At 30.3% G+C, this 23289-nt stretch overlaps 1 protein-coding gene across 13 annotated transcripts in view; it reads left to right on the plus strand.

Moving 5' to 3' along the window:
* Nucleotides 1-23289, plus strand: part of shot (dystonin-like protein short stop) — a 245124-nt gene that overhangs the window by 166870 nt on the left and 54965 nt on the right. For 6 of the 13 annotated variants that reach the window (XM_016051216.4, XM_016051218.5, XM_087158154.1 and 3 more), the window contains 20 exons: nt 59-163; nt 353-448; nt 1314-1583; nt 2221-2283; nt 2387-2478; nt 3063-3177; nt 3264-3441; nt 5009-5166; nt 5392-5552; nt 6704-6842; nt 7540-7730; nt 7803-7965; nt 8915-8998; nt 9988-10197; nt 11540-19681; nt 20091-20237; nt 20334-20558; nt 21400-21513; nt 21597-21680; nt 22524-23162. In XM_016051216.4, the coding sequence (XP_015906702.3) occupies nt 59-163; nt 353-448; nt 1314-1583; nt 2221-2283; nt 2387-2478; nt 3063-3177; nt 3264-3441; nt 5009-5166; nt 5392-5552; nt 6704-6842; nt 7540-7730; nt 7803-7965; nt 8915-8998; nt 9988-10197; nt 11540-19681; nt 20091-20237; nt 20334-20558; nt 21400-21513; nt 21597-21680; nt 22524-23162 (11376 nt within the window). The remainder of the gene's footprint in view (nt 1-58; nt 164-352; nt 449-1313; nt 1584-2220; nt 2284-2386; nt 2479-3062; nt 3178-3263; nt 3442-5008; nt 5167-5391; nt 5553-6703; nt 6843-7539; nt 7731-7802; nt 7966-8914; nt 8999-9987; nt 10198-11539; nt 19682-20090; nt 20238-20333; nt 20559-21399; nt 21514-21596; nt 21681-22523; nt 23163-23289) is intronic. The other 7 variants (XM_043046522.3, XM_071180284.2, XM_087158189.1 and 4 more) reach the window with 2 other exon arrangements.

Here is a 23289-nt window from a genome sequence, read left to right on the forward strand (position 1 = left end):
TTTTGAGTTTTATTGGTCTTATTCTTTACAATCTTGATTGAAGAATTTTTGTTTTCAGGCTTTAACTATTGAGCTTGAAAAGCGTGAAGTTCAGTTTAATTCTGTTCAAGATCGTGGTGAAAGTCTAGTCTTGCAAAAGCATCCAGCTTCAAAGTGCATTGAGGTATGTTTTCTGATGAAATATTTTACTTTTATTTAAAATATATTTCAGTGAATTGTAGATTTCTTAAAGTAAATTATTTTTTGTATTAATCTTGTATAATCCTTGTAGAAATAAGTATGTCTACAATTTTTCTTGGATTACTTATTTTCATTTCATTGTTGCTATTGTTTATAAAATATGAATTTCTAGGCTTATCTTGCTGCAATGCAGACCCAGTGGTCATGGTTGTTACAGTTGATGTCCTGTCTTGATGTTCATTTAAAATATGCCTTCATTTATCACCAAGTAAGATATTAAAATATATATTTTTTTGTTCATCTTAAATCATATTGAAAAAACTTTAATAGACATCATTCAAAGCATTATTAAAGTTTTATTAAAACTCATAATTTAAATATCTGATAGTTTGAAATAAATGTGTGCACTTCAGGGAAATGCATATATGCAGTAAAATTTTATTTAAATGTTGAGGCTAGGGCATATTTTTAGAATGAGTTTCATAAATTTATGGTATGACAACTTTTTAAATGTCCGTTAAGTTGACCAAATACAAAATGATTTACTTTTTATGTGATGAGATTATTAATTTTCCTATTCTTTGGTGAAAACTAAGTCTAACACTTTAATAAAATGTGTTATGAACAGTCATCTAAAGCTCTTTCTATTTTACAATCAGCATTGAATTTGCGTACTTTTAAGCTTGCTATACATGTTAGTTTCTGCTCAAGTTATTTGACGTTATATTCTTATTATCTCTACAAAAAAGGAAAAGCATAAAATTTTTTGTGATGGAGTACAAAAATGACTTACACACATTTCGTGAGCTCCAAATAGGATTTGTTCAAAAATGTATTCCAAATGTACATTTTTCCTCTGTGTAAAACTGTCACAAAATAGATGAATGAGACAAGTAAAAGTTAATATAAGCTTATGTTACAAAATGAACTTCGGAATTTTTTTTTTAAGTATAATAAATAATTAATATTTGAGACAGTTCATCTTTATCAGGTTTACTGTGTTAGAAAATCCCAACAAAAATAAATGTTTATTTTTAATCCAAATAACTTTTGTGTTTGTTAGAAAAAAATTTTAAAATCTGTTTCTAAACCTGTATCAAGCAAGTTAATAAAACCTTTTCTTTTCTCGACAGTTCTTTGATGATGCTAAAGAGTGCCAACAGTGGTTGAAACAGATAGAAAACCGTTTATCCACGACTTATAGCCGTCAAAACTTTTCAATTGATGAAGGAGAGAGACTCATGAAGGAAATGCAAGATCTCAGAGATGAGCTCAGTCACTACAGCAATGTTGTCTCATCACTCATTGAACGCAGTAAAGATATTGCCCCTCTAAAACAGAGACGTCAACCGCTACCCAGACCTCTTAGGATCACAGCAGTCTGCTCTTTTAAACAACAATCTGTAAGTCGTTTCCAATAGTAGCTCATATTTAATGGAAGGTAGTAAAATGAGATTTTTTTTTCTCCTTTAAACCTAAAATAGAGTTGTTAAATAAATAAATTAAGATAGTTTTCTCCCAGTCATATGTTATTTATGATATAATATGATTTTATTTTAATATAACTGAATTACGAAGACTAAAGTAGGTAGTATATAAGTAATATAGACAGGTGATTTCGCTTTGGAAAAAATATCCTAAAACCTTACAGTTAAATGACTTCAAAAACAGTGTTTAAATAGTTTAAATTAAAATAAACACTTTTCCCCCATAGGAATTTAGATTTTTTTTCAATTCGGGAGGGATTTCAAAACGCGTTAAGTAATAGAATCATTTGAACTTTTTTTGTACCTACCAAGTTAGACTGTAATATTTTTATTTTAATGTATACACTTAAAAAGCCCCACCCATCTTTTAATTAAATCTTTTCTTCCGATTTATAGTTTAGAAATACTGGTAAAACTGTTTTAACACCTGCTTTATTTAGGATTTTTGTTTATTCAAATAAGTGATAGAAAAATTGTATGTAAACCAAAATATGTCTTTTTTTAAAAACTTATGGCGTAATAAAAATTTTATGATGATTCTTTTTTTATTTAGATGACTGTTAGCAAAGATGAACAGTGCTGGCTCCATGATAATTCCAATAGAACAAAATGGAAGGTTTGTGTGTTATTTTCATATTGAGAAGCTCTAAGTTGACAATGGGTGACATTTTTATTATTTCTCTTCTCTAACATGTATTAAAACTAAAATTGTATTGTAGATCATTAACTCTCTTGGAATGGAAGGCATGGTACCTAGTGTATGTTTTGTTATCCCACCTCCTAATCCAGAAGCTTTGGAACTGGCTGAAAGGTAAATCTTATTTTTGAACTCATTTATTATATTCATACATGTTTACTCATATTAGTTTATTCCTTTATTAAACTAAAATTTTTATTTAAGTTTATTTGAATTTATTAAAGTTTTCTATTAACATTTATTAAAATGAACGCAACAGATAATGAGATTTTTTTTATTTGCAACATAAAATTACTTTCTAACTTTAATTGTTAAAGTACTTGATATAATGTTTTTAATTTTACTTAATAATATAATAATAAGTTATGGTATGTAAGCATTTGTACTAAAACGTATAGTTTAAACACTGGTACGTATAATTTTTTGTGTAGTTTAAAACAATTTTTTGTATTGCATTCATTTGTAATGCCACATGTCTGTGTAATTTTTAAACAAATTCTCTCATAATATTCTTAACTATGCAGCTAATTATATATTTTTTAAAGTTAATTTTATTTTATATCATGACATTTATCATCATTAAACATTGTTCTATATTTTGCTTCATATGATAATATTAATTGCCTAATCATGTGTGTGTATAATTGAAGAAAATAAAACAATAAAAGTTCATTTCAGTTACTTTTTTTTCTTTGCAGTTTAAAAAAACAATTTGAAGCAATTGTTAATCTTTGGACTTCAAAGCAGCGTAAACTAAGACAAAATATGATATTTGCCACCATTAAAATTATAAAATCTTGGGATATAACAAAGGTATATTTTGAAAATCTTTATTTAAAAAAAGTGTTTTTTTTTTGTTGATCTAGAAATTCATGTATTTCCATTTATTTCCACAATAGTTCCGTAGCATTGAACCTTTGCAACGAGAGAGCATCATCAAAGCCTTGAATGAAGACACTCAAAAACTGTTAAATGAAGGATCAAGTGATGACCCTGCCCTCAAGAGACTTCAGGAAGAAATAGCCTACTGTAACAAATTATTTGCAGACTTACAACGCATGCTGGACCAAGATGAAGGTAAATACACTTTCAAAAGTCTTCCATTATTCTAATTTTTTCTTATTTGGGTCAAACTTGATTCTCAATAAAGTCAAATGATATTTGCTCAGCAAAAAAAAAAAAATAATTATGGAGTTGAATAACCACTAAAGGATTTCAATTGAAGGAAATATTTGGGGACGGTTGCACAATGTGTTCCATCTACTAACATGTATGGGCTTTGGACAAATTCTGGTTCTTTTCGTCATCACATTATGTTTGTTACCTTTTTTCAATGTTTCTTTTGTTATATTTTTTTATTGATGCCTTGCCTATTATATTTGAACACTCAAAATCCTAAATTCTATTTTCTGAGTAACTACTTTTGTTAATTTTAAGATTTCACTAAATTCTTTGAGGCCTTCTGGTTGGAGGCAGGCAATCTTTGGATCTTGGTGAGGTCGCTGCTCTTTGCGCGCGGCGCCCAACTTACATCAACCAAGGCTTCCCCTGGAGTTGCTTCTGCCTCCCTTGCCCTTTTTTCTGGCGTGTTTCCATGGATCGCCACCAAGCCTACCTTTTTGAACCCTCTTTTTCTTTTGCCGAGAGGTCAACGTGCGCGCACTTAGAGTCTACAATATTCTCCGGATGCCCCCTAACGGGGGCGGGACTGGGTTAAGCTTTGATCTACTTACTTACATCATATTTATTTTGTATTCTCTGTACAAAAACTAACTGTATGGAGAATAGTAATGTAGTGTAAACATTGACTTGTGAGTTAAAAATGATTTTACTCATTCATATGCGTAATGAATGCTTTCTCAACATAGGCAGCTAGAATAAAACAAATAATAACAATAGCAGATGTTAAATTTCATTTTTTTGCAATATTAATTATGGTTAAAGATACTAATTAAGGCATTATTTTATTATGTGGTCACACATGAATTAACCCCATTTTATTACAATTTTAAGATACAAATTAATGTTTGAAAGATGCTGGGTTACTTTTATTGAAGCTAACAATATTTTTTTTAATGTCATACTTGAAATTAAAATAAATCTGATTCAATGAGGCATTATTCAGATAGTAAATGTTAGAATTACAGCATTTCTTATTTGGCTAGAGTAGAAAGAGTCTGGTTTGTATATTTTTAGAAGCTCTTGAAATGAATCTTGAAAAATTTATCAAAGTAGCAGTACACACTTTGCTGGATAATAATTCAAATGGCATTCAAGTATCATTGACTCTTCAGTCAATATTTTTGCTGTCTATATTCATATAGCTCAAAAATTTATTTATTTCTATTAATATGAACATTATTGAATAGTCTCTTATATTCCAGAATATTAAAAGCGCTCTCCACTGTATCTGAAATCCGTGTTTAATATTTGATTATATTAATCAGCTACATTATAAGCAAATATTTGAGTAAAATAATATGAATGAATTAATATATGAATAAATGATTAATAATATACATTCAAAAATATTAAATGTTTATTTTAATTCTATTTTCAATGTACGTAATTAAAGTTTTTAATAAGTTTTGTGCATGTTTTGTTAAATATGTTTAAACCTAATTACAATACTTTTCATTATTAGTTGATAAGCAAAACAAAAGTCAAGCTCGCAAATTTAATGACTTATGTGCTTCTGTACAAAGTACTTTGACTGATAAAGAAAGAATACTGAAACAGAAAACTCAAGCACCCATTCCTCGTAGCAAAGAAATCGTCAATCGTCTCGTGCAAGAACAACAGGTTAGATATATCTAAGTTCTTTTACCATTTTTAATAATTATCTAATTTTAAGTGTCTTTATATACAGTGCCAGGTCATGATGAATAATTTTTCACTTACTTCAAATTCTTTGTAATTATCATAGCAAGACTTTAGCAAAATGAATAATTGGACATTTATTGCTAGTTTTAGATTAAACTAGCCTACCTATAGGTTAGTAAATGTTTATTAATTCTACTTGTCTAGGATTTTGAATCAGATTTACATGCCTTTGAACCTCGAGTGGATGAAGTTCGTGAAGCGTTCCGTGAGTTATCAGTGAAAACAGCAGCTTTGCAGTCACGTCATGACTCGGTGATAGAATCGTGGAATAATTTATGGTCTATTTCTAGCTTGTATGTAGAACGGTGAGTGCAGCCTCATTTTCCTTCGTAAATATTTACATTATATGAAGTATTGTATTTTTTTTCTTATGTTTAAACCTTCTTTGGGTGGGATGATATAGAATAGTTTGGTCAATTAATAAACACTACACAATCATCTATATAACTTAAAGGGCGTATGTCAACATAACTAAAACTATTCAATTTTATTTATTTGTTTGTTGCCATCCCTTGCGGTGTGACTTTATGTTATTTGATTTAGCAAAACATATTTTTAGAACAAATTACATTTTTAGAAGTCAACTCATCAAAACAAAATAGAGCTGTATTTGCATCATTCGGCACGAGAAATTATATTATCGCAACCAAGTCATGACAAGCAAAATTTACCAAAATCTAGCAATATTCCTGATGAATTGGCATTTTAGTATCTAACTTAATTTTTCTTATTCCATTACGTTCCATTGGTTTTATGTTATTTAGGTTTATAGAAGCGCATCTCAAGAGCATAACTATAAATAAACACATGAAACCACATTACTTTAAAAATAATTTGGTAACGTTGCTTTCAATTATTTAAGAATGTGCAATATGTTGGTGATCACACACTTATGCGGAATGAAAGGTAGCAGAGATAAATATGGCATGGTCACTTGTGTTGTCTTCACTTTAATAGTGCAGGAATGTGACTTACTCAATGAATTGAGGCATTATTGATTCAGTTAAAAATTTAGATTGTCTTTCAAAATTTGAGTTTATTAAAAAACAAACATAATTAGTAAGTGTAAATGGAAGGACAGATGAGTAGTGAAGTGAAACTTATTAAAAGTTATACATTACATAATTAAACAGTGCCATCCAGTGGCTAAAATAATAAACAAATCATTGAATTGGAAGATGAGCAGTGAAATATCTATTTCATAACACAATAACTCGTAAAAAAAGAAAAAAAGAATCATCTGCAGTTAAATAATGCTAAACCTATAGAAAATTCTTTTTTTGCTCATCTATTCTGAACAGTCTAATTAAAACTTTTGAGCATTTTAAAGGTTTAAAATTGCCCTCGTCCAAATTTTAGAACAAAAGCATAAAGGAGAAGAACTCTAGATTTATTTAAATATTTTTTATTGTAGATTTAATTTGTCATTATATATAGGGAAATGTTTTTGTTGCAGAATGAAAGCTGTTGAATTGACTTTATCTCATTATGATGATGCTTCTCAAGCGACTTCTCATGCAGAGTTGCAATTAATTTCACTTGATGAGGTGCCCAATGATACTGAAAGTGCTGCCAGAGTTGAAGAAAATTTAAGAGTAATTTGATTCTCTTTTATTAATTGGAGTGTGTGCGTTTCTTTTTCTGTATGTCTGTTAGAATCCTAAAAGAGCCTCAGTGCTTTCAGATGTTTAGATTATCTAATTTCAATTAGTACTATTGTCTACTACTAGTGTCTAATTTCAATTCTATTACAAGTGATGGGCATAGCGATAACAATAAGTTTAAATAGACAAAGCAGCTTATGATCCTATGTTCAGTTCACTTAAATTTTAATTTCATATAAGTGCTCACTTTTTAGGATTTTTGTTTTTTAGAACACTGAAATATTTGAAGTGTTAAAATTTTTATGAAATTAAAAAGTTATTTTATTAGAACTTAAGCCAAAAAAGTTATCTTTTTTTCTTGTTCCATGATTTTCTAGTCGTAGAAATGTGGGCCTTTGGCAAATGCCCTGTTTACCCCTCCCTCCTTATTATGACAGCTCTGCTTATGATTGTAGTTTTAAAAAAAAATTATTAAAGAGACAGCAAGCCTGTGCAACTTAAGCTTTCTAATACTGTTCTTGTATTTTTGCAAATAAGCAAATTTGTAAGAATGTAGCAATAGAAATAGATTTTTTTCCTAACTAACAACTATTGGAAAACTTTGTTAGCAATGTTTAAAAAAAAAAAGCAAAACGGAATGCAATTTTTATTGTGCGTTTATTTATTTTTCTGTGTATTGTGTTTTCAGACATTGAAAATCGAGATGCAACTGAAGCAAGTGTTGTTTGAGCAAGTTTCTCAAAGTGTTGTAAATGTTCGTCATTTTGTTGAATTAAGTCGACCCAATCAATCTGTACACACAGATGTAACTAAATTAGAAGAAGATGTGAAGAAGGTGAGGCGTCGTTGGGATCTTGCTGGCACTCAAGTCAATGATAGGTATTCTATTCTTTCATTTCATTCTCTTATATAACAAAATGCATTATTTTAATTGAATTATTTGCTTGTTAGGCTTAAAGCCTTAGAAACGTCTATGGAATTACTGCAGAGTTATAAAGGAAAGTATAATGAGCAGAAAGCATTTGTTAGTCAGATGAGTACTAAAGTGGAATCCATGAAAGCAGTTAGCCGGATGGATTCTCGTGAGATGCATCATGCAATTGAGTCTACAACGGTAAGAGACTTCTTTTCATTTGAAACAGTTTTCAATGACTCTTTTATGTGAGCATAATTGTTTTAATGAAGCGTTAGAAAATTAAAGTTTTCAAGTATTTTTGAGAACCCTTCAACTTAACTCAGGCAAACTCTTCCAACTTCTGCAAAATTATTCCTATGACAGCCCTATCTATTGAAGATAGGTTTATAATAGTATCAATGTATCTAATCAATTCATAAGAAATGCTAATGAGGATTTTATTTCTTCATAAAAAGTGCCATTGAGGATTTTATTTCTTTATAAAGTTATTGTGTTAAATTATTATTATTTTTTTGAATGAGGCTTTAAGGAGCAATGAATGTAATGACTATCTAAATAAAATATTGAATGAATTCAAGAGAGTTAAAAATTAAGAATGATATTCTTAAATATTTATTTGTCTTGCCTTGATAACTATTAAATAGTTGCTCATGCTTTTGTGCTTGAAAATAATTGATTCCAAGTTCCCCCTCATTCTCAAATTAAAAATGAAATTCCTTGCATTTGTCTGAAGTGATGATGCAAAAGAGATAATGAGTAGGGAAAAGATTATGTGTAAATTACATTAGCATGATGTTATCTAAATTAATTATTGTAAAAACGTATTTATAATAAATTTTGTTTCCGTATGATCACTTAAAATCTTTTAGCTTCCCGAGGAAATTAATACAATTTCAAATCCAACTTTTACCAAAGTTTTTTTTTCCTTCATAGAATCAAATTTTACACTCACATTATGATTTCAAGTAAGGTAGGTTTGAATTTATCGAATGCAGTATGAATTCTAAAAGTCTTCTGTAAATACACTTAAATGAAAGACAAAGGTTTTTCCTAAGATTATAGTTTTCAAGTAAAGTTGTTTAATCTGTGTTTAGAATTTCTAATTTTACTGTTCAAGAAATGTTATAAATTTTTTTTTTTTGTCTAGAGCACTTACCATACTTTGAGTCAAAGAAAAGCTGCTATAGAAGATGTGAACGTAGATGGAGGTCGATATTTGCGAGAAGCAAAGGTAAGAGTTTCCTTGCTATAACCACTAAAGCCAGTAAAAGTGTCATTTTGCACTAATATCATTATGGAATTAACGAGGAATAATTCTGTTGATAGCTTATAACACGTGTAATAAATGTTAATTCTGAGTAACTTACAAGCACATATATGCTGCAGTAATCAGTTAATAATTAATCACTACATTTTTAACTACTAAATTTTAACCACTAAATAACTTAAAAAACCTGTTTAAAACAATTTGTTTCAGGTAACAATTCAAGACTTCAATAATTCAAGTTAAAAGATACCAAGTTGGAAATACTATAATTTCTTTAAAACACTCAAATGTTTTTAAATTCCAAAGAAGTAATGGTAAAATTTGTTTCTCATTAAAGAGAAAAACAGTTAACTTTTTTTTTCAAATATTTTATGGGTTATCAAATATTGAGTTAGTTTTGATATACAATATTTTTATTAGTTAAGAAAATTTATGAATATTTTTTTAATTATGAATTCTGTTAAACGTTTTTAAGACAGTCACTGTTGTTTTTGTTCTACTTACAATTTATAAATTGTTGAGCAAATATTTCTTACAATTTTTGAAAGTTTACAATGCTATTTTAAAAACTATCATTTTGTTTTATTTTAATATGCATTATTATACTCTTTCATAAATATTCATTCCTTTAAATAATAAAAGCTTAGGTCAATGTCTACAATTTTAAATAGCCATTGTTGTTTTTGACTTACACAGAATATTATGTGTAAAACTAACATTAGCTTATGCATGGCTGATTCAGAGTAGTCATTTTTGTTTTTGTGCATTTCTTCCAGACATCATTGATTAAACTATAAGTGTTCTGCCATTGCTCATTTGCTCAGCAGTTCTATAAATTGTGTTCTACTTTTTTGTGTAAATCATGCATGTTAAAACGACACACCTTCCCCCCGCTTTGTTCTGTCTTATCTCCGGGCATGGGTGCGTGCGTATGATATATATCCTTTATGTAGATGTATGAACTGCTCCTGAAACAGTATCAAGAAAGCATTGAAGATAACCCTGCTGATTCCAATGCCAAGAAAGCTAAGTTAATATCAGAGACTGAAATTATTAGTCAAGAATTAGATGAACTTAATAAGGAGTATACAGATTTGGTCAATTCTGTGTTACAAAGGTTGAATGAATTGAAAAGTTTAGTTTCTAGTCAAGAGGGACAAAAGGTAAACTTTTTTTTTGTAATTAGTCATCCCCCATAATTGTATTAATGTCAACCTTCACTTTTTCAGTTTTTGTATATTTTATCAAATTGTACCTTTTTTCATTATGTAATGCTCACTCTGATTATAATGGAATGCATAAGTTAGGAATAAAAGTATGATTACTAGTATGGTTCTCACTAGTTTTAGGATTTTTAATTTCAACACTCTATATTGATTTTACTACCAGTTGCAGCAGAGAAATGTATTGTATTAATAAAATAAATATTTCGGATAATAATTGAAACTGCTTTGAGATTTCCTTCGAAAGAGACTTATAAACAATTTTCTCTTCTATTTAAGTGTTAGCAATAAAATCATATTCAGATTTTATGCAACATTCAAAAGATTTACCTAAAAAATTATTTTGATGCATTTTATAAATATTAAAATAAAAGAAAAAACCCTTTTCTCAGATAAACAATTCTGCCAATAATAATTTTTATTCTCATTTTCAAGTTTGAACTTTAAGTTTAAAATGAAAAAGTAAGATATTTAGGAATATTTTAGTGTACAGAAGTTACTTTTAAACTAGCGTTGAATAAATTTTGAAATTTATTAGTTATATGTTAATGTATATATGTTATAGTAAATTAATAAATATAGTATTTCTCTTACTTTAACTCTAAGAGTGTTTAGTAGAAATTAAAACTTAAATTTACAATTGCTAATTTAATAGTTCATGGTTGCTTATTATTGTTTATGGGCACCTCTAGTGACGGGGATATAATTACCAATACAATATTAAAGAAAAGAAATTTTGGAATTTATTTATGACAATTGCCACTTTTTATTTTTAAATTATGCATTTAAAAGAAAACATATATGGAAAATATATATAGAAAACCTTATAGAGTATCTTATGAATAAAACTTCACATTTTGTTTTAAATGAATTTTATTCCTAAATATAAGTTAGAAATTTTAGCAAATGTTCTGCAATTTAGCCTATAGGATAGTATACAAAATGTTTATTAAACATTTGTCATGATATTAGTCTCAAGTAACTTTTTTTTAAATATTGTTTTAGAATACTCAAATGTTATAAATTTATTTTAATTCATAAATTTCAAAATTCTCAACAATTTCCTATCAAACAACTGAATTTTTCAAAGCTTTTACCAATCTTTGAATTATTTTTTTATTTTTTATTTTGTTTACTTTAAGTATTATTTTTCTATCTATATTTTTTTAAGTTGCCTAGTGTCTTTCTCTTGGTTTTTTTCCTTCATTATTATTACGCATGTACTGTTTTCTTATGGGTTTCTGATTTATTTCTGTTTCCCCATTTTTTCCTCTCTCAACAGTTTTCTGTTCCCACCATCATTCAAGCCACACCAATTACTCTGAAGACGTATCGCACTGAACTCATCTTGGAACAAGTTCCTTTCTATCACATATCCAATCACTCACAATTTAACACCCCATTTTCAGATTTAAGTAACTCCACACACCAAAGAATCAATCACATACCAAATGGGACTGCATCGATTGACATTAATATGGATGATAGTCATCCACTTACTCACCTGAGTGGCACAACTCTGTCATTCGAAGAGGTCAAGTGCAGTCGTAGATCCAGCATATCCAATTCGTTACTGTCGACCATTTTTGAAGAAAAAACCATCCTCGATCCATTTACTAAAGAAAAAATCAGCTTTAACGAAGCTATTGTTAAAAATATCATTAATGTCAGTACTTTGAAGTATTACTTCCTTAAAACAGAATATACCTTTGAGGAAGCTGTTGCCAAAGCTTTTATCGATAAGTATTTTTTTGACACTATTCATCAGTATTATGGAGTCTGTGATCGAAAGATGGAACTTACAGTTTTAGGTGCTATCCAAAGAAAATTTATAAATACTAACACAGGAAGTTTTCATGATCCAAAGATTCAGTCTGATATTTCGATAGAAAAAGCTGTAGAAATGGGTTTAGTTAAGGGTGATAAAGTTCTGTTTTTAATTACTAATAATATTATATCTTGTACTCGGTACACTATCTCCGAAGCTGTCATTAAAGGTTATTTGGATCCAGATTCTGGATTATTTGTTAGTCCTCATACTGGGAAGATTTTATCAATTCCTGAAGCCTATACTATAGGCCATTTATATACTGCTGCACCCATCATTGAAGACACGTTGTCTTTATCCGAGTGTCTCTCCAAGGATTTAATCACACAAGAGGGCAAAGTTATTGATCCTGATTCTGGTCAGTTATATTTGATGGATGAAGCTTTAATTCATGGCATACTGTCTAAGCGACTCAGAGAAATCGTAGACCCTAGTATTGGCAGCATAGTTTGCTTGCCTGAAGCAATAAACGACAAACTTATAAATCCAGCTACAGGTTCCTACGTACATCCGCAAACCAATAAAATATTATCACTCAAAGAAGCTAAAAAATTTAATCTTATCATACCATCTATGACATTGAAACACGCTTTTGAATGTGGAATTATTGATAAAGATGGAAACGTTACAAATATTTTGAATTCTTCTAAAATATCCTTAATTAGGGCTGCTGTGATTGGAATTATCAGTTTTGACATTAAATGTATTGTTTGCCCCAATGAAGATAAAGTTTTAACATTAGCAGAAGCTTTAGTTTCAGGATTAATAACTCCTGATTGCAAATTCATTGATGAAAAGTCAAACGAAATCTTAAACATTTCGCAAGCCGCGAATAGAGGATACCTTGCATCCGTCGATCGAAGAATGGTTTTTGATATTGAAGGTTTTAGAGATACTAAAACGAGTGAGTACATTAGTTTCAATGATGCTGTTTCCAGAAAGATAATAGATAATGGCAAAATCTTTGATATGAATACTTCTAACATTCTGACTATGGCTGAGGGTATTAACCATAAGCTAGTCATACCTGAAGTGTATGAAATGTTAATTAAACCGATTGGCATTTATGACAACTCTGGTGAAGAACTTAATGTTCTAGATTGTGTTGGGAGAGGGTTGTTGGATCCCCTTACTGGCTACTTATTGGATCCATTTTCTAAGCGACCTCTCAGGCTAATGGAAGCAGTTGAACAGAATATTATAACTGAGGATGGAGCTGTGATGCTGAAATCTTTACTTAATATTACCGTCACTTTAACATCAATTACTAAAACTACAACTAAGTATGTGACGGTAGCAACTCACAGCATTGGTGCGGATTTAAGGATGACTTTCGATGAAGCTTATCAGCGAGGACTTATTGATGAAAGGGGTCATACATTTGAGGACCCTGTGACAGGCAGTGTCATGAAAATAGAAGAAGCTATTAGTAAAGGCTTTCTTAGCATATTACCCACATCATCCATACCACCACAAGGTCACATTCAACAGTCCGAAGTAACTGTATTTAGAAATAATGCACAATTCACGTCCCTGAATGTAGGAAATAATTCAAATTTGGAGATAAGTTTGAACTCTAAATTATCAGAGAGTGATCTCGAGAATAACACTTCTAAAAATCACTCATTTTTTGAGGACAATACTATGCATGAGAAATCTAGTAATCTGTCTGCATATGACCCTAAGGGATTGTTTCAAACACCAAATGATTTAGAAAACTGCCACGTGTATACAAAATCTGTCACTGAGCATCTAAATTCTTCAAAAATGGAAATTTCGAACACTTTGCCAGATTGTAAATACAAATTAAAACAACTGGTGGATGGGGGAGTATTTGACCTTGACACTGGATATTTGAATTTTGAGAAAAAGTTGAAATTGACTTTAGTAGAATCTGTTATTCAAGGTCTTATTGATCCAGATTCTGCTCTTGTTAATGATTATTCCACAAATAAAATGATAAATCTTGCTGATGCTTTCGATAAGAAAGTTATAACAACTATTGGATCATATGTTATCAACAATAAAATTATAAGTATGAGAGAAGCGGTGGAAAAAAATTTAATTATTTTTGTTGATAGTAATGATAATTGCAATGAGCATGATTTATCTGAAAAGAGTATTCTTTTTAATAAGATATACTCTAATGCTCGAATGGCAACAGCAGATGTTGGAATAAATGTTGGTGAGGAAATACAAAAAAGGGAATTCTCAAATTTAAGTAATAAGATGAATTTTTCTTCAGCAATGGAATGCGTTGATCAAAATTTTAGTGCCCATTCTGATTGTCTGAAGCAGAAAAAAACAGAGGTTGAAAAAACGATAATTCCTGTTGGTACTTCAGAATTCATTACCAATTTTGATTTGAAAAATGTTTCTGAATTTTCTTATGAAAGTGGTGTAACAGCTCATGAATTATTAGGACATACATTAGAAACTCCAGTGATAATTAATTCAGTTGAAGTAGTGACTGAAGAGCCTATGGACCTTGATTCTGAACAAATAAAATCTGAAATTCAGTCTAAAGATATAGAACATTCTAAAGATGAAAAAATAGCAGATAAAGATGAGTGTACTGATGAAAGCAATTCCAAAAAATCTTTAAAAGCTCAGTACTCAGTTCCCAGGTTTGAAGTGACAATTGGTAGAGCTTTGTTAAATGACCCTGCCAAAGCTGTAGTGCTCAAGAAGGTTAAGAAGAAGAAAGTGTCCCCTAAAGATGCTGCTGATAAAGGTGTTACTGATAAAGAAACTGCTGACAAATTAAGAGTCGTTGAAAGCTTATTTGGAGCTGATGGAAAATCTCTTTCTCTTGAAGAAGCTGTCAAGCTAAGTTACATTAATGGAAATGATGGCACAATCAAAGATCCGAGAAACAATGAAACTCTGACTATAAATCAAGCCATTGACAGCGGAATTTTAGATCCAGAAACTGGCCAGTTCAACCTTCCTGTTGGTCGTTCTCTAAGTATACCTGAAGCTGTCAATCAGGGTCTAGTTGAACCTACACAACAGAAGATTGTTCATCCAGAACATGGGGAACATTTGTCTATACAAGAAGCTATTGTTTGTGAAATTATAAATCCCATGTCCGAATTGAAGGAACCATCGACAGGAAAGAATGTAACATTAGAAAATGCAATTGAAATCGGAATCGTTGATGGCTCAAATGGTGAAGTGCAAACATTTGATGGGAAATTGAGTATGTTGGATGCGGTGAAGAGAGAAATTTTTGAACTTTCAAATCCAGTTCAAATCAACTTGCCTCCCTTGGCCGCTTCGTTTCCTGTTGCTCTTCGACAAGGATTTATTGACCTTAGAGCCAAAACTTATCAACACCCAATAAGTGGGCAAATTGTTTCTATTCTTGAAGCTATTAATCTTGGTTTAATTATGACTTCTGGTAGTAAAGCTGATGATGATCATGCCATTTATCTTTTTTCTGCTCTTGAAAATAATCTTATTGATCCAGATCATTTTACTTTAGTGCACCCAATAACTGGCAAAGCAATTTCAATTGAAGAAGCAGTAAATTCTGGGTTGTTATTTATATCTTCAGAACTACCAAAACATTCTTTATTCATTCCAAAGTCTGGTGAAATTTATGTCTTGAATGATCTTGTGAGTAATAAGAATTTTAATGTGGAAATATATACTATATTCAATGGAAATATTGAAATCCCTTTGTCCACTGCCTTCTCTCAAAATCTGCTGCAGCTGGATGGAGTTGTTGAAATACTTGACGAACGTAGAATGTCTGTTTTGCTCGAATCAATTAAAGATAGCTTTAGTTTGAGCCCATTAAATTATGCAAATGCTGTTTCTTCTGGTTTTTATGATAATAGGCATAATGTATTTCTTGACATCAGTTCTAAAACTGGTATTAGTTTTATTGAAGCCATTAAACAATATGATGCATTTAAACAGTGCATGTTTAAAAACCCAAACACTATGTCATTTGTTTCACTTGAAGATGCAATTTTCCTGTCATTAATAGATAAAATAACTGGAAAATGGTTCGATACAGTTCAACAAATGACGTTTTCTTGTTTTGAAGGTTCTGAAAAGGGAGTTATTATTTACATTCCAAATTTAGAAAATAAATGTTTGGAAGATATAAAACCATTGACAATGCAAGATATCATTGTGAATAAAATGTTAAATTTAGAGGATTTGAAACTCAAGTTACCTGGTGTCAATCAATTGATTTCATTAAATCTGGCTGTAGAAAGAGGAATTGTAAAACCCACCTCAATACTTGTCTACAATCCAAAATTAAATAAATTAATGCCATTAAATGAAGCTCAGGAAAAGGGTTTGACTGACTGTGAAAACGATATTTTTATTCATCCAGTCACTAGCCAAGAGTTAAGCTGGAAAGATGCAATTAAAAGAGGTTTTATTGTACCATTACGAAAACCGATATCTCTAGAAGCTGCTATAAGACATGGATTCATCGTTCTCGATAGTGGTTTAATAACTGATCCCATTACAAAACTGGATGATAACATTGAAATGGCTGTTAGAAAAGGGATTATAGATGGTAATATTTCCCTAATTTGCGATACAAAAATAGATAAATTTGTAAGTTTGGAAGACGCTCTTCTTAAGCGACTTGTTTCCAAATCCGGAAAAGTAAGAAATACTTTAGAAAATAATTGGCTAAATTTCAATGATGCACTTAATCAAGGACTAATTAGAACTAAACATCTTCAGATTTCTTTAATAGAAGCCATTGAACATGATTTATATAATCCATGTACTGGAAGAATTCTTAATCCTATGTCTGGCTGTGATATGACCTTGAAAGAAGCTCTTGCTTTGGAATACATAGAAAGTAACACTATCAAAATAAAAGATCCTAAAACTCGGATTTATATTGATTTAAAAGATGCCATTTCTCAAGGAATATTGAATGATACGTTGGGGACATACAGTCACATAATTTCAATTAATTTGCTGCAAGCTTTAGATAGTGGGTTTATAATCAATTGCAATTTTCCTCTAAGTTTACCTGAAACTTTAGAGCATGACATGTATGATGTAGAGTCTGGCCAGTTTCGTCTCCCAAATGGAGATACCCTTTGTCTACAGGAAATGATAGACAAAGATTTAGTCAACGCCAACGTAAATACTATTTTTGAAACACATTCCAACACCATCGTTCCTCTTTGCGATGCTCATAGAAATGTGGATGCAGTGAAAAACTGTGTTATTACTGATCACGCTCAACTAAACTTTCTCGATGCTTATGACATTGGTTTGATTCTACCATTTAAAAGAAAACTCACACTTTCAGAGGCTGTTACTAAAATTTTTTATGACTCCGAATCTTGTATTTTCTTTGATCCCTTTTCTCAAACAGAACGCTCACTTAAAGAGTCCTTTGAAAGGAACATCATTGACGTTTCAACCACACTATTTTGTGACAAGTTCAATCAGAGAGCCCATTCTTTCCAAGCAGCTGTAAAACAAAACTATATTGACCCTATTCATGGTAGAGTTATTACAGACTCTTCACATTCCATGTCTTTCCAAGAAGCTTTTAATAAAAAAATTCTAGTTGAGATAAATTATTTATCTCTAACAGAGGCTATCACAACTAACATTTATCAGAAAAATGTGAATCGATTTATTAATCCCTTTGATGGGAAACAAATGACTTTGGCTGAGGCAATTGAACTAAAATTTATTGATCATTGTTCAACTGTAGTAAAAGGCATAAATAGCCCTCAAATGGATCTAGACGAAGCGATTGAAAGAAATATTGTTGATGCCCAAAACAGTTTTGTCAATCTTCCTAATAAGTTGTGTATTACCTTAGATGAAGCTTTAGAGTTGGGTTATTTAAATGACAGAAACCCATGTCTGACTTTGCAACATGCTATTAGTAATGGCTTATATGATAATAAAACTGGAAAATTTTCAATTAATTCAAAGGTTAAAACTTTACGTGACTGCTTGAAATTGCATATAATTGAGGGAACACTTCCTTGCTATTGGGAAGAAATTTCTAATAAAGTTCTTTCTTTAGATGAAACAATAGTAAAAGGTTTGATAAATGGAATAACAGGAAGATTTTTTGATCCCATAACTTCCATCGGAATGCCCTTAGATGAAGCATTGCTTAATGGATACTTAATTAATACTGAAAAACCTCTAACGTTATATGATGCTTTAAAATTTAATATGATAACTGAACAAGGGAAGTTCGTTAGTCCAAAAAATGGAATAACTATGTCCTTAAGAAATTCATGTAAAAGTGAATTAATTTCTCCTAAATTATCTTTAGTAAAAACAAATAAAGATGAGCTTCTTTCACTTGATAAAGCCATTGATCTTCAAATTATAGATGATATAGCTGGTACATACACTTTCAAAAACGAAGGAATCGTAATTACTTTGAATGATGCTTTCAAACAGAATTTAATTGTTCCATTCACAAAACCTCTTGATTTCGTAGATGCTCTGAAGATGGATCTTTTCGATATAGAATCTGGAACATTCATTGATCCATTATGTAATTCTAATTTAAATATACAGGAAGCATTGGATTCTCATTTGATAAAAGACGACGTTGCTGTTTATGACAGTTCTTCCAACACTTTGAAATCTCTGCAGTTGGCTATATCTGATTGCACAATAGATCTTAATTCTGGAAAGCTTAGAAATTCTCAAGGTATCTATTGCATAAATCTACATCAAGCTATTGAGGAGAGGCTGCTTGTGATAATGGAGCCAGGTTTCATATCCAAAAGTCGCTTAAGAAGTTCTCCATTATCTGCAAATTTTGCTTGCACTTTGCAAGAGACATTGAATAATGATTTTATTGATAGCAAAAATACCTACATCAAAGACCCAGAAAATATTGAATGGCTATCCATCGATCAAGCTGTCCATAAAGGCGTCCTCAATTTACGCCAAAAAGTGATATTTTGTCATATCTCAAAACAGACTGATTTACTTGTTGTAAAGTATGACAATCGTCAGATGTTTTGTGAAAAACCATTTTCATTTAAAGAAGCCTTACAATTCAACCACTTGAACCTCTTTAGTGGAATGTATAAAAATCCCAGCTCGAATCAGATATTCACTCTAAAAGAGTCTATAGAATTAGGCTATATAGATTCCAGCTCTGCTATAGTTAAAGATACAAAAAACAAGGCATTTTTGTCCTTGCAGTCTGCATTTGAAAATAATACATTGGATGCAAATAAGGGTATGGTGATTGATTCAAATACAAATCAAGTTCTTACCTTGAAGGGGGCTTTGGATCAAGGTATGATAAGAGCCTGTCCATTCACATTCTCTCTATTAGAGGCTCTGCAGTATGGTTTGTTTGATGAGAAATCTGGCCTAATCTCTAATCCTTTTAGCGATAAACCAGAAACATTAATGAGTGCTATATCATCTGGCTTAATCGACCCATCGTCCACGCTCATTAAAGAACCTGCATCGTGTCATTTCTATGATATCAGCAGTGCTATCTCGAAAGGAATTATAAGCCCCAACAATGGAAGCCTTCTAGATTTAGGTGGTTCAACATCACTTATGGATGCATATCGTCAGGGGCTGCTGGTACCCTCAGAAAAACGGGTAAGGTGCCCTTACTCTAAAGATAGGGTGTTTTTAAATGCTTGGCTTGCATATGCTACATGCCTGGTGCATGTGTCCTGAAGTAACTGTTTGTTATCATACAACTGCATTATCATGTACATCCAATAAAATGAAATGATTATTTGTTCATTTGCCGATAAACAATACAAGAAATTTTTTTTTTGTTATGTTTCATTGTGTTTGCATGCTTATTATTTTTGTTAATGCTAAAGCTTGGTTAAAGCTTTGCTGATATAACATTGCCATTTGTACAACTACTAACAAGGGTGCTTGTGAATTTGATACATAACTTGCTATGTTGTATGCTGAATATATAATTATTAAAACTGAATATATTCTCTAACCCATATATTTTTTCTCATTTTGTTTCTCAATAATTTTATGACAGGTTGCTATTGAAGAGAAGTTTAGATTGTATGTAGATAATTCATCAAAACTGTTATCTTGGTTACAAGAAAAGGAACTGGAGATGGCTGATTTAGGGCTTGTTCGAGAGGATGCAGATGATTTGTACCGACAAATTAATACTGCTAAGGTTTTTAAAATATTTTTTCTTTCATTTCATTTTACTCATTTATTTGATTTTTTTATTGATTCTATAAAAAAAAATTTCTTCTCTCCTCTCCAAAAGACCATTCGTCAAGAACTTGAAGACAATCAGAGGACAGTAATGTCCTGCATTGATCAAGCACAACAGTTGATAGAGCAAGGTCAAGATGTTTTGAGCAAAGATGAAATACATACTGTTCAAAAGAACTCTGAAGTCTTGAAGAAACGTTATTATAGAGCAAGCGATGAGAGTGAAAAACTCCTTAGGCGTTTGAACACTGCACTAGAAGAATTGCGTAAATTTTCTGTAAGCAAACAATTAGTCAATAAGTAATAATTTTGTAAGCAAACAACTAGTCAATAGGTAATAATTTTGTAAGCAAAGAACTAGTTATAATTATTCAAAAAAAAAATTTAATGTCTTTCGTGCATGGTCTGGGACAAATGCTCTGTTAACCCCACCTTTACGACAATTCTTTTTACCTAATTGAATTCATAAACACAGATAATACTGTGAGGATTAGTTGGCAGACTTCATAAAAGAAATACTTTTTTTTTTAATTATAAATTAGATATATAACTAGCACCACCATATGAATCTGAAAAATTTCTTTGTGCTACAAAACATACAAGTTTTCTTTTTGTTTAAATTATGTGTATACTTCAGTGCCAACTGTGACAATTGGAAGAAGAATACTGACACCAAATTTGCAATTATTTATTGATTTGAATTTCCACAAAAAATTTTAATTCCAGTACAAATATTCACTCCTTTATCATTGTTTTCATAATGTGTATTGGTTCATTAATTAAAAGGATAAAGAGATAGTATGACATAACCTTGGAGTTAAATTATTTTCCATATTTACTGTTTTAAAAATAAATTTATTCTTTATGTGTAATTCGTTTTAAAATGCTTACTGCAAAGTTTTTATAACTTAAACAATGTATATATATATATGAATAAAAATACTGTCTTCTTTATGTAAGTCACAATTACATTACTTTTAAAACTCATTATTTTGTAGAACTAATTTAATAATATCTATTTAACTAACTTACAACTTCATTTGTTACTTATTTGAAATATAAAACTGCATATTATTCAACTTTTATTCATTTATGAGAATGTCTATTCTCAATTTTAGAATGAGCTTATAAATTTTATGGAATGGCTTAAAGAATCTCACCTGAAACAGTCTGAAAAAGAGAAGAACTTAGTTGACCTAGAGCATTTGAAAGAAAATGCAGATTCTTATAAGGTACAGTTGTTTCTTTTCTTTAAAATTTCTTCGTTTTATGGAGAAAAAAACATATAATTTTTGTTACCCTTACATATTTTCAGGCATTTTCAAGTGATGTTATTGCTCATCAAGCTGATCTGCGATTTATTACAATAGCTGCTCAAAAATTTGTAGATGAATCAAAGGTAATTCACTTGAATTTTATCTTAATGAAAATGTGCATAGTTAGGAAACTTAAATGCAATGTTATTTGCACTGTTTAGTAAAACTGAAAATTAATTATGTAATATTTTGATCTCTTCTGAAATTTAATTTTTTATATAAAAATATGTTTTGTTGTTCTTAACTCAATGCTTCTACCTAAGCAGATCGGTAACATTAGCGAAAAACGTAATGAAATGAGTCGCTTTAACAGCATTAAAATTTTTAGACATTTCTTCTGTTATTCCCATCGTTTTGTTAAGTTTCAATATTTTTATATACCTGTGTTATTTCCTGTCAAGCAAAATTAATCCTTTTCAAATTTATGAATAACTATTGAAATATCTAATGGAATTTTGTTAGATTTCTGTAAGTAAAAAAAAAAGCTATAAATGAGAATTGCTTTTGGTGAGTTAATTATTTTAATATCAATAAAGTTCTCATTTTTAAAGTTTATGTCAGACTTTTAAGAATTGTTTTGTTGATTATAAAATAAATATGTGCTTGTCGGAAGCCCCCGTATTTCTGGTGACTTCTAATATGTTCTATGAAGAGTGCATCTTTCAACTATAAATTTAGCTATATGACAATTCTATACTTGTTAAATAGTTTTTATGCATTCTCATAAAATTGCATGCAATCATTAAAAAGATTAAATCATTGGAAGTCTTATGAAGATCTCCTATATGTTCACAAAATTTCACTTATTTTCAATATTCCAGATGGTTTAATAATTTTTAATTCTTTTAAGAGAGAGTTTTCTAATCCAACTTCTTCCTTATCATTATGCTCAACTAAATAAAAAGACGCAATTATTTTTCTTGTAGGATTACTTGAAAGTTTTGAATAATTTTCGAACAAATCTACCTCAAAGACTGGCTCATTTGGAACCTGGTGAAAGTGAAGTGAAAATTAAAGTTCAAGAGGTTTCTACAGCCTATCAAAATTTGCTCAACAGAATTGATCGACTGGGCGATAAATTCGGCATCCTCTATAACAAGCAACGAAATTTTGAAGAGTGCATGGAAAAGGCCACTGCTTGGCTGAACAGTGTTACAAAAACAACAAAAAAAGTAATCGACGAACCCGTTGCTGCAGATCCTAGAGCTATTCAAGATCAATTGGATCGAGTCAAAGCCTTAAATATGGAACTGATTCAACAAGCCCGTTTAATTGATGCTGCAAAGCAAGCAGGTAATTCTCTTCTGGATGCTTTTGATGAAGCTGACATCAGTCCTTCTGAGAAGAGGAATATTGAAAATAAAATTAAAAGAATGGAAGATGAATATAATAATATTTGTAATGCCGTAAATGGAAGAAGTAATGAGTTACAAATGGCACTCTTACATTCTCAAGATATTCAAGATGGATTAGACAGATTATTGAAATGGTTGGATGATGCAGAATCAAACTTACGCAATCAAAACAGACCGGTCAGCTTAATAAAGGAAAAACTAGAAGAACAAGTAATTATTATTTTAATTTTTAGTGTATCTACACTTTATGTGTCTCTGGTAACGTATTGATCTTGTACACTTATCCTTCTCTGTCCATTATTTAGCTTTTATAGTATTTATTTTTAATTGAAAAAAA

This window comes from Parasteatoda tepidariorum, chromosome 1 (assembly GCF_982258835.1).
Source record: "Parasteatoda tepidariorum strain Cologne lab strain chromosome 1, Ptep-v5.0, whole genome shotgun sequence".
Classification (NCBI taxonomy): Eukaryota; Metazoa; Arthropoda; class Arachnida; order Araneae; family Theridiidae; genus Parasteatoda; species Parasteatoda tepidariorum.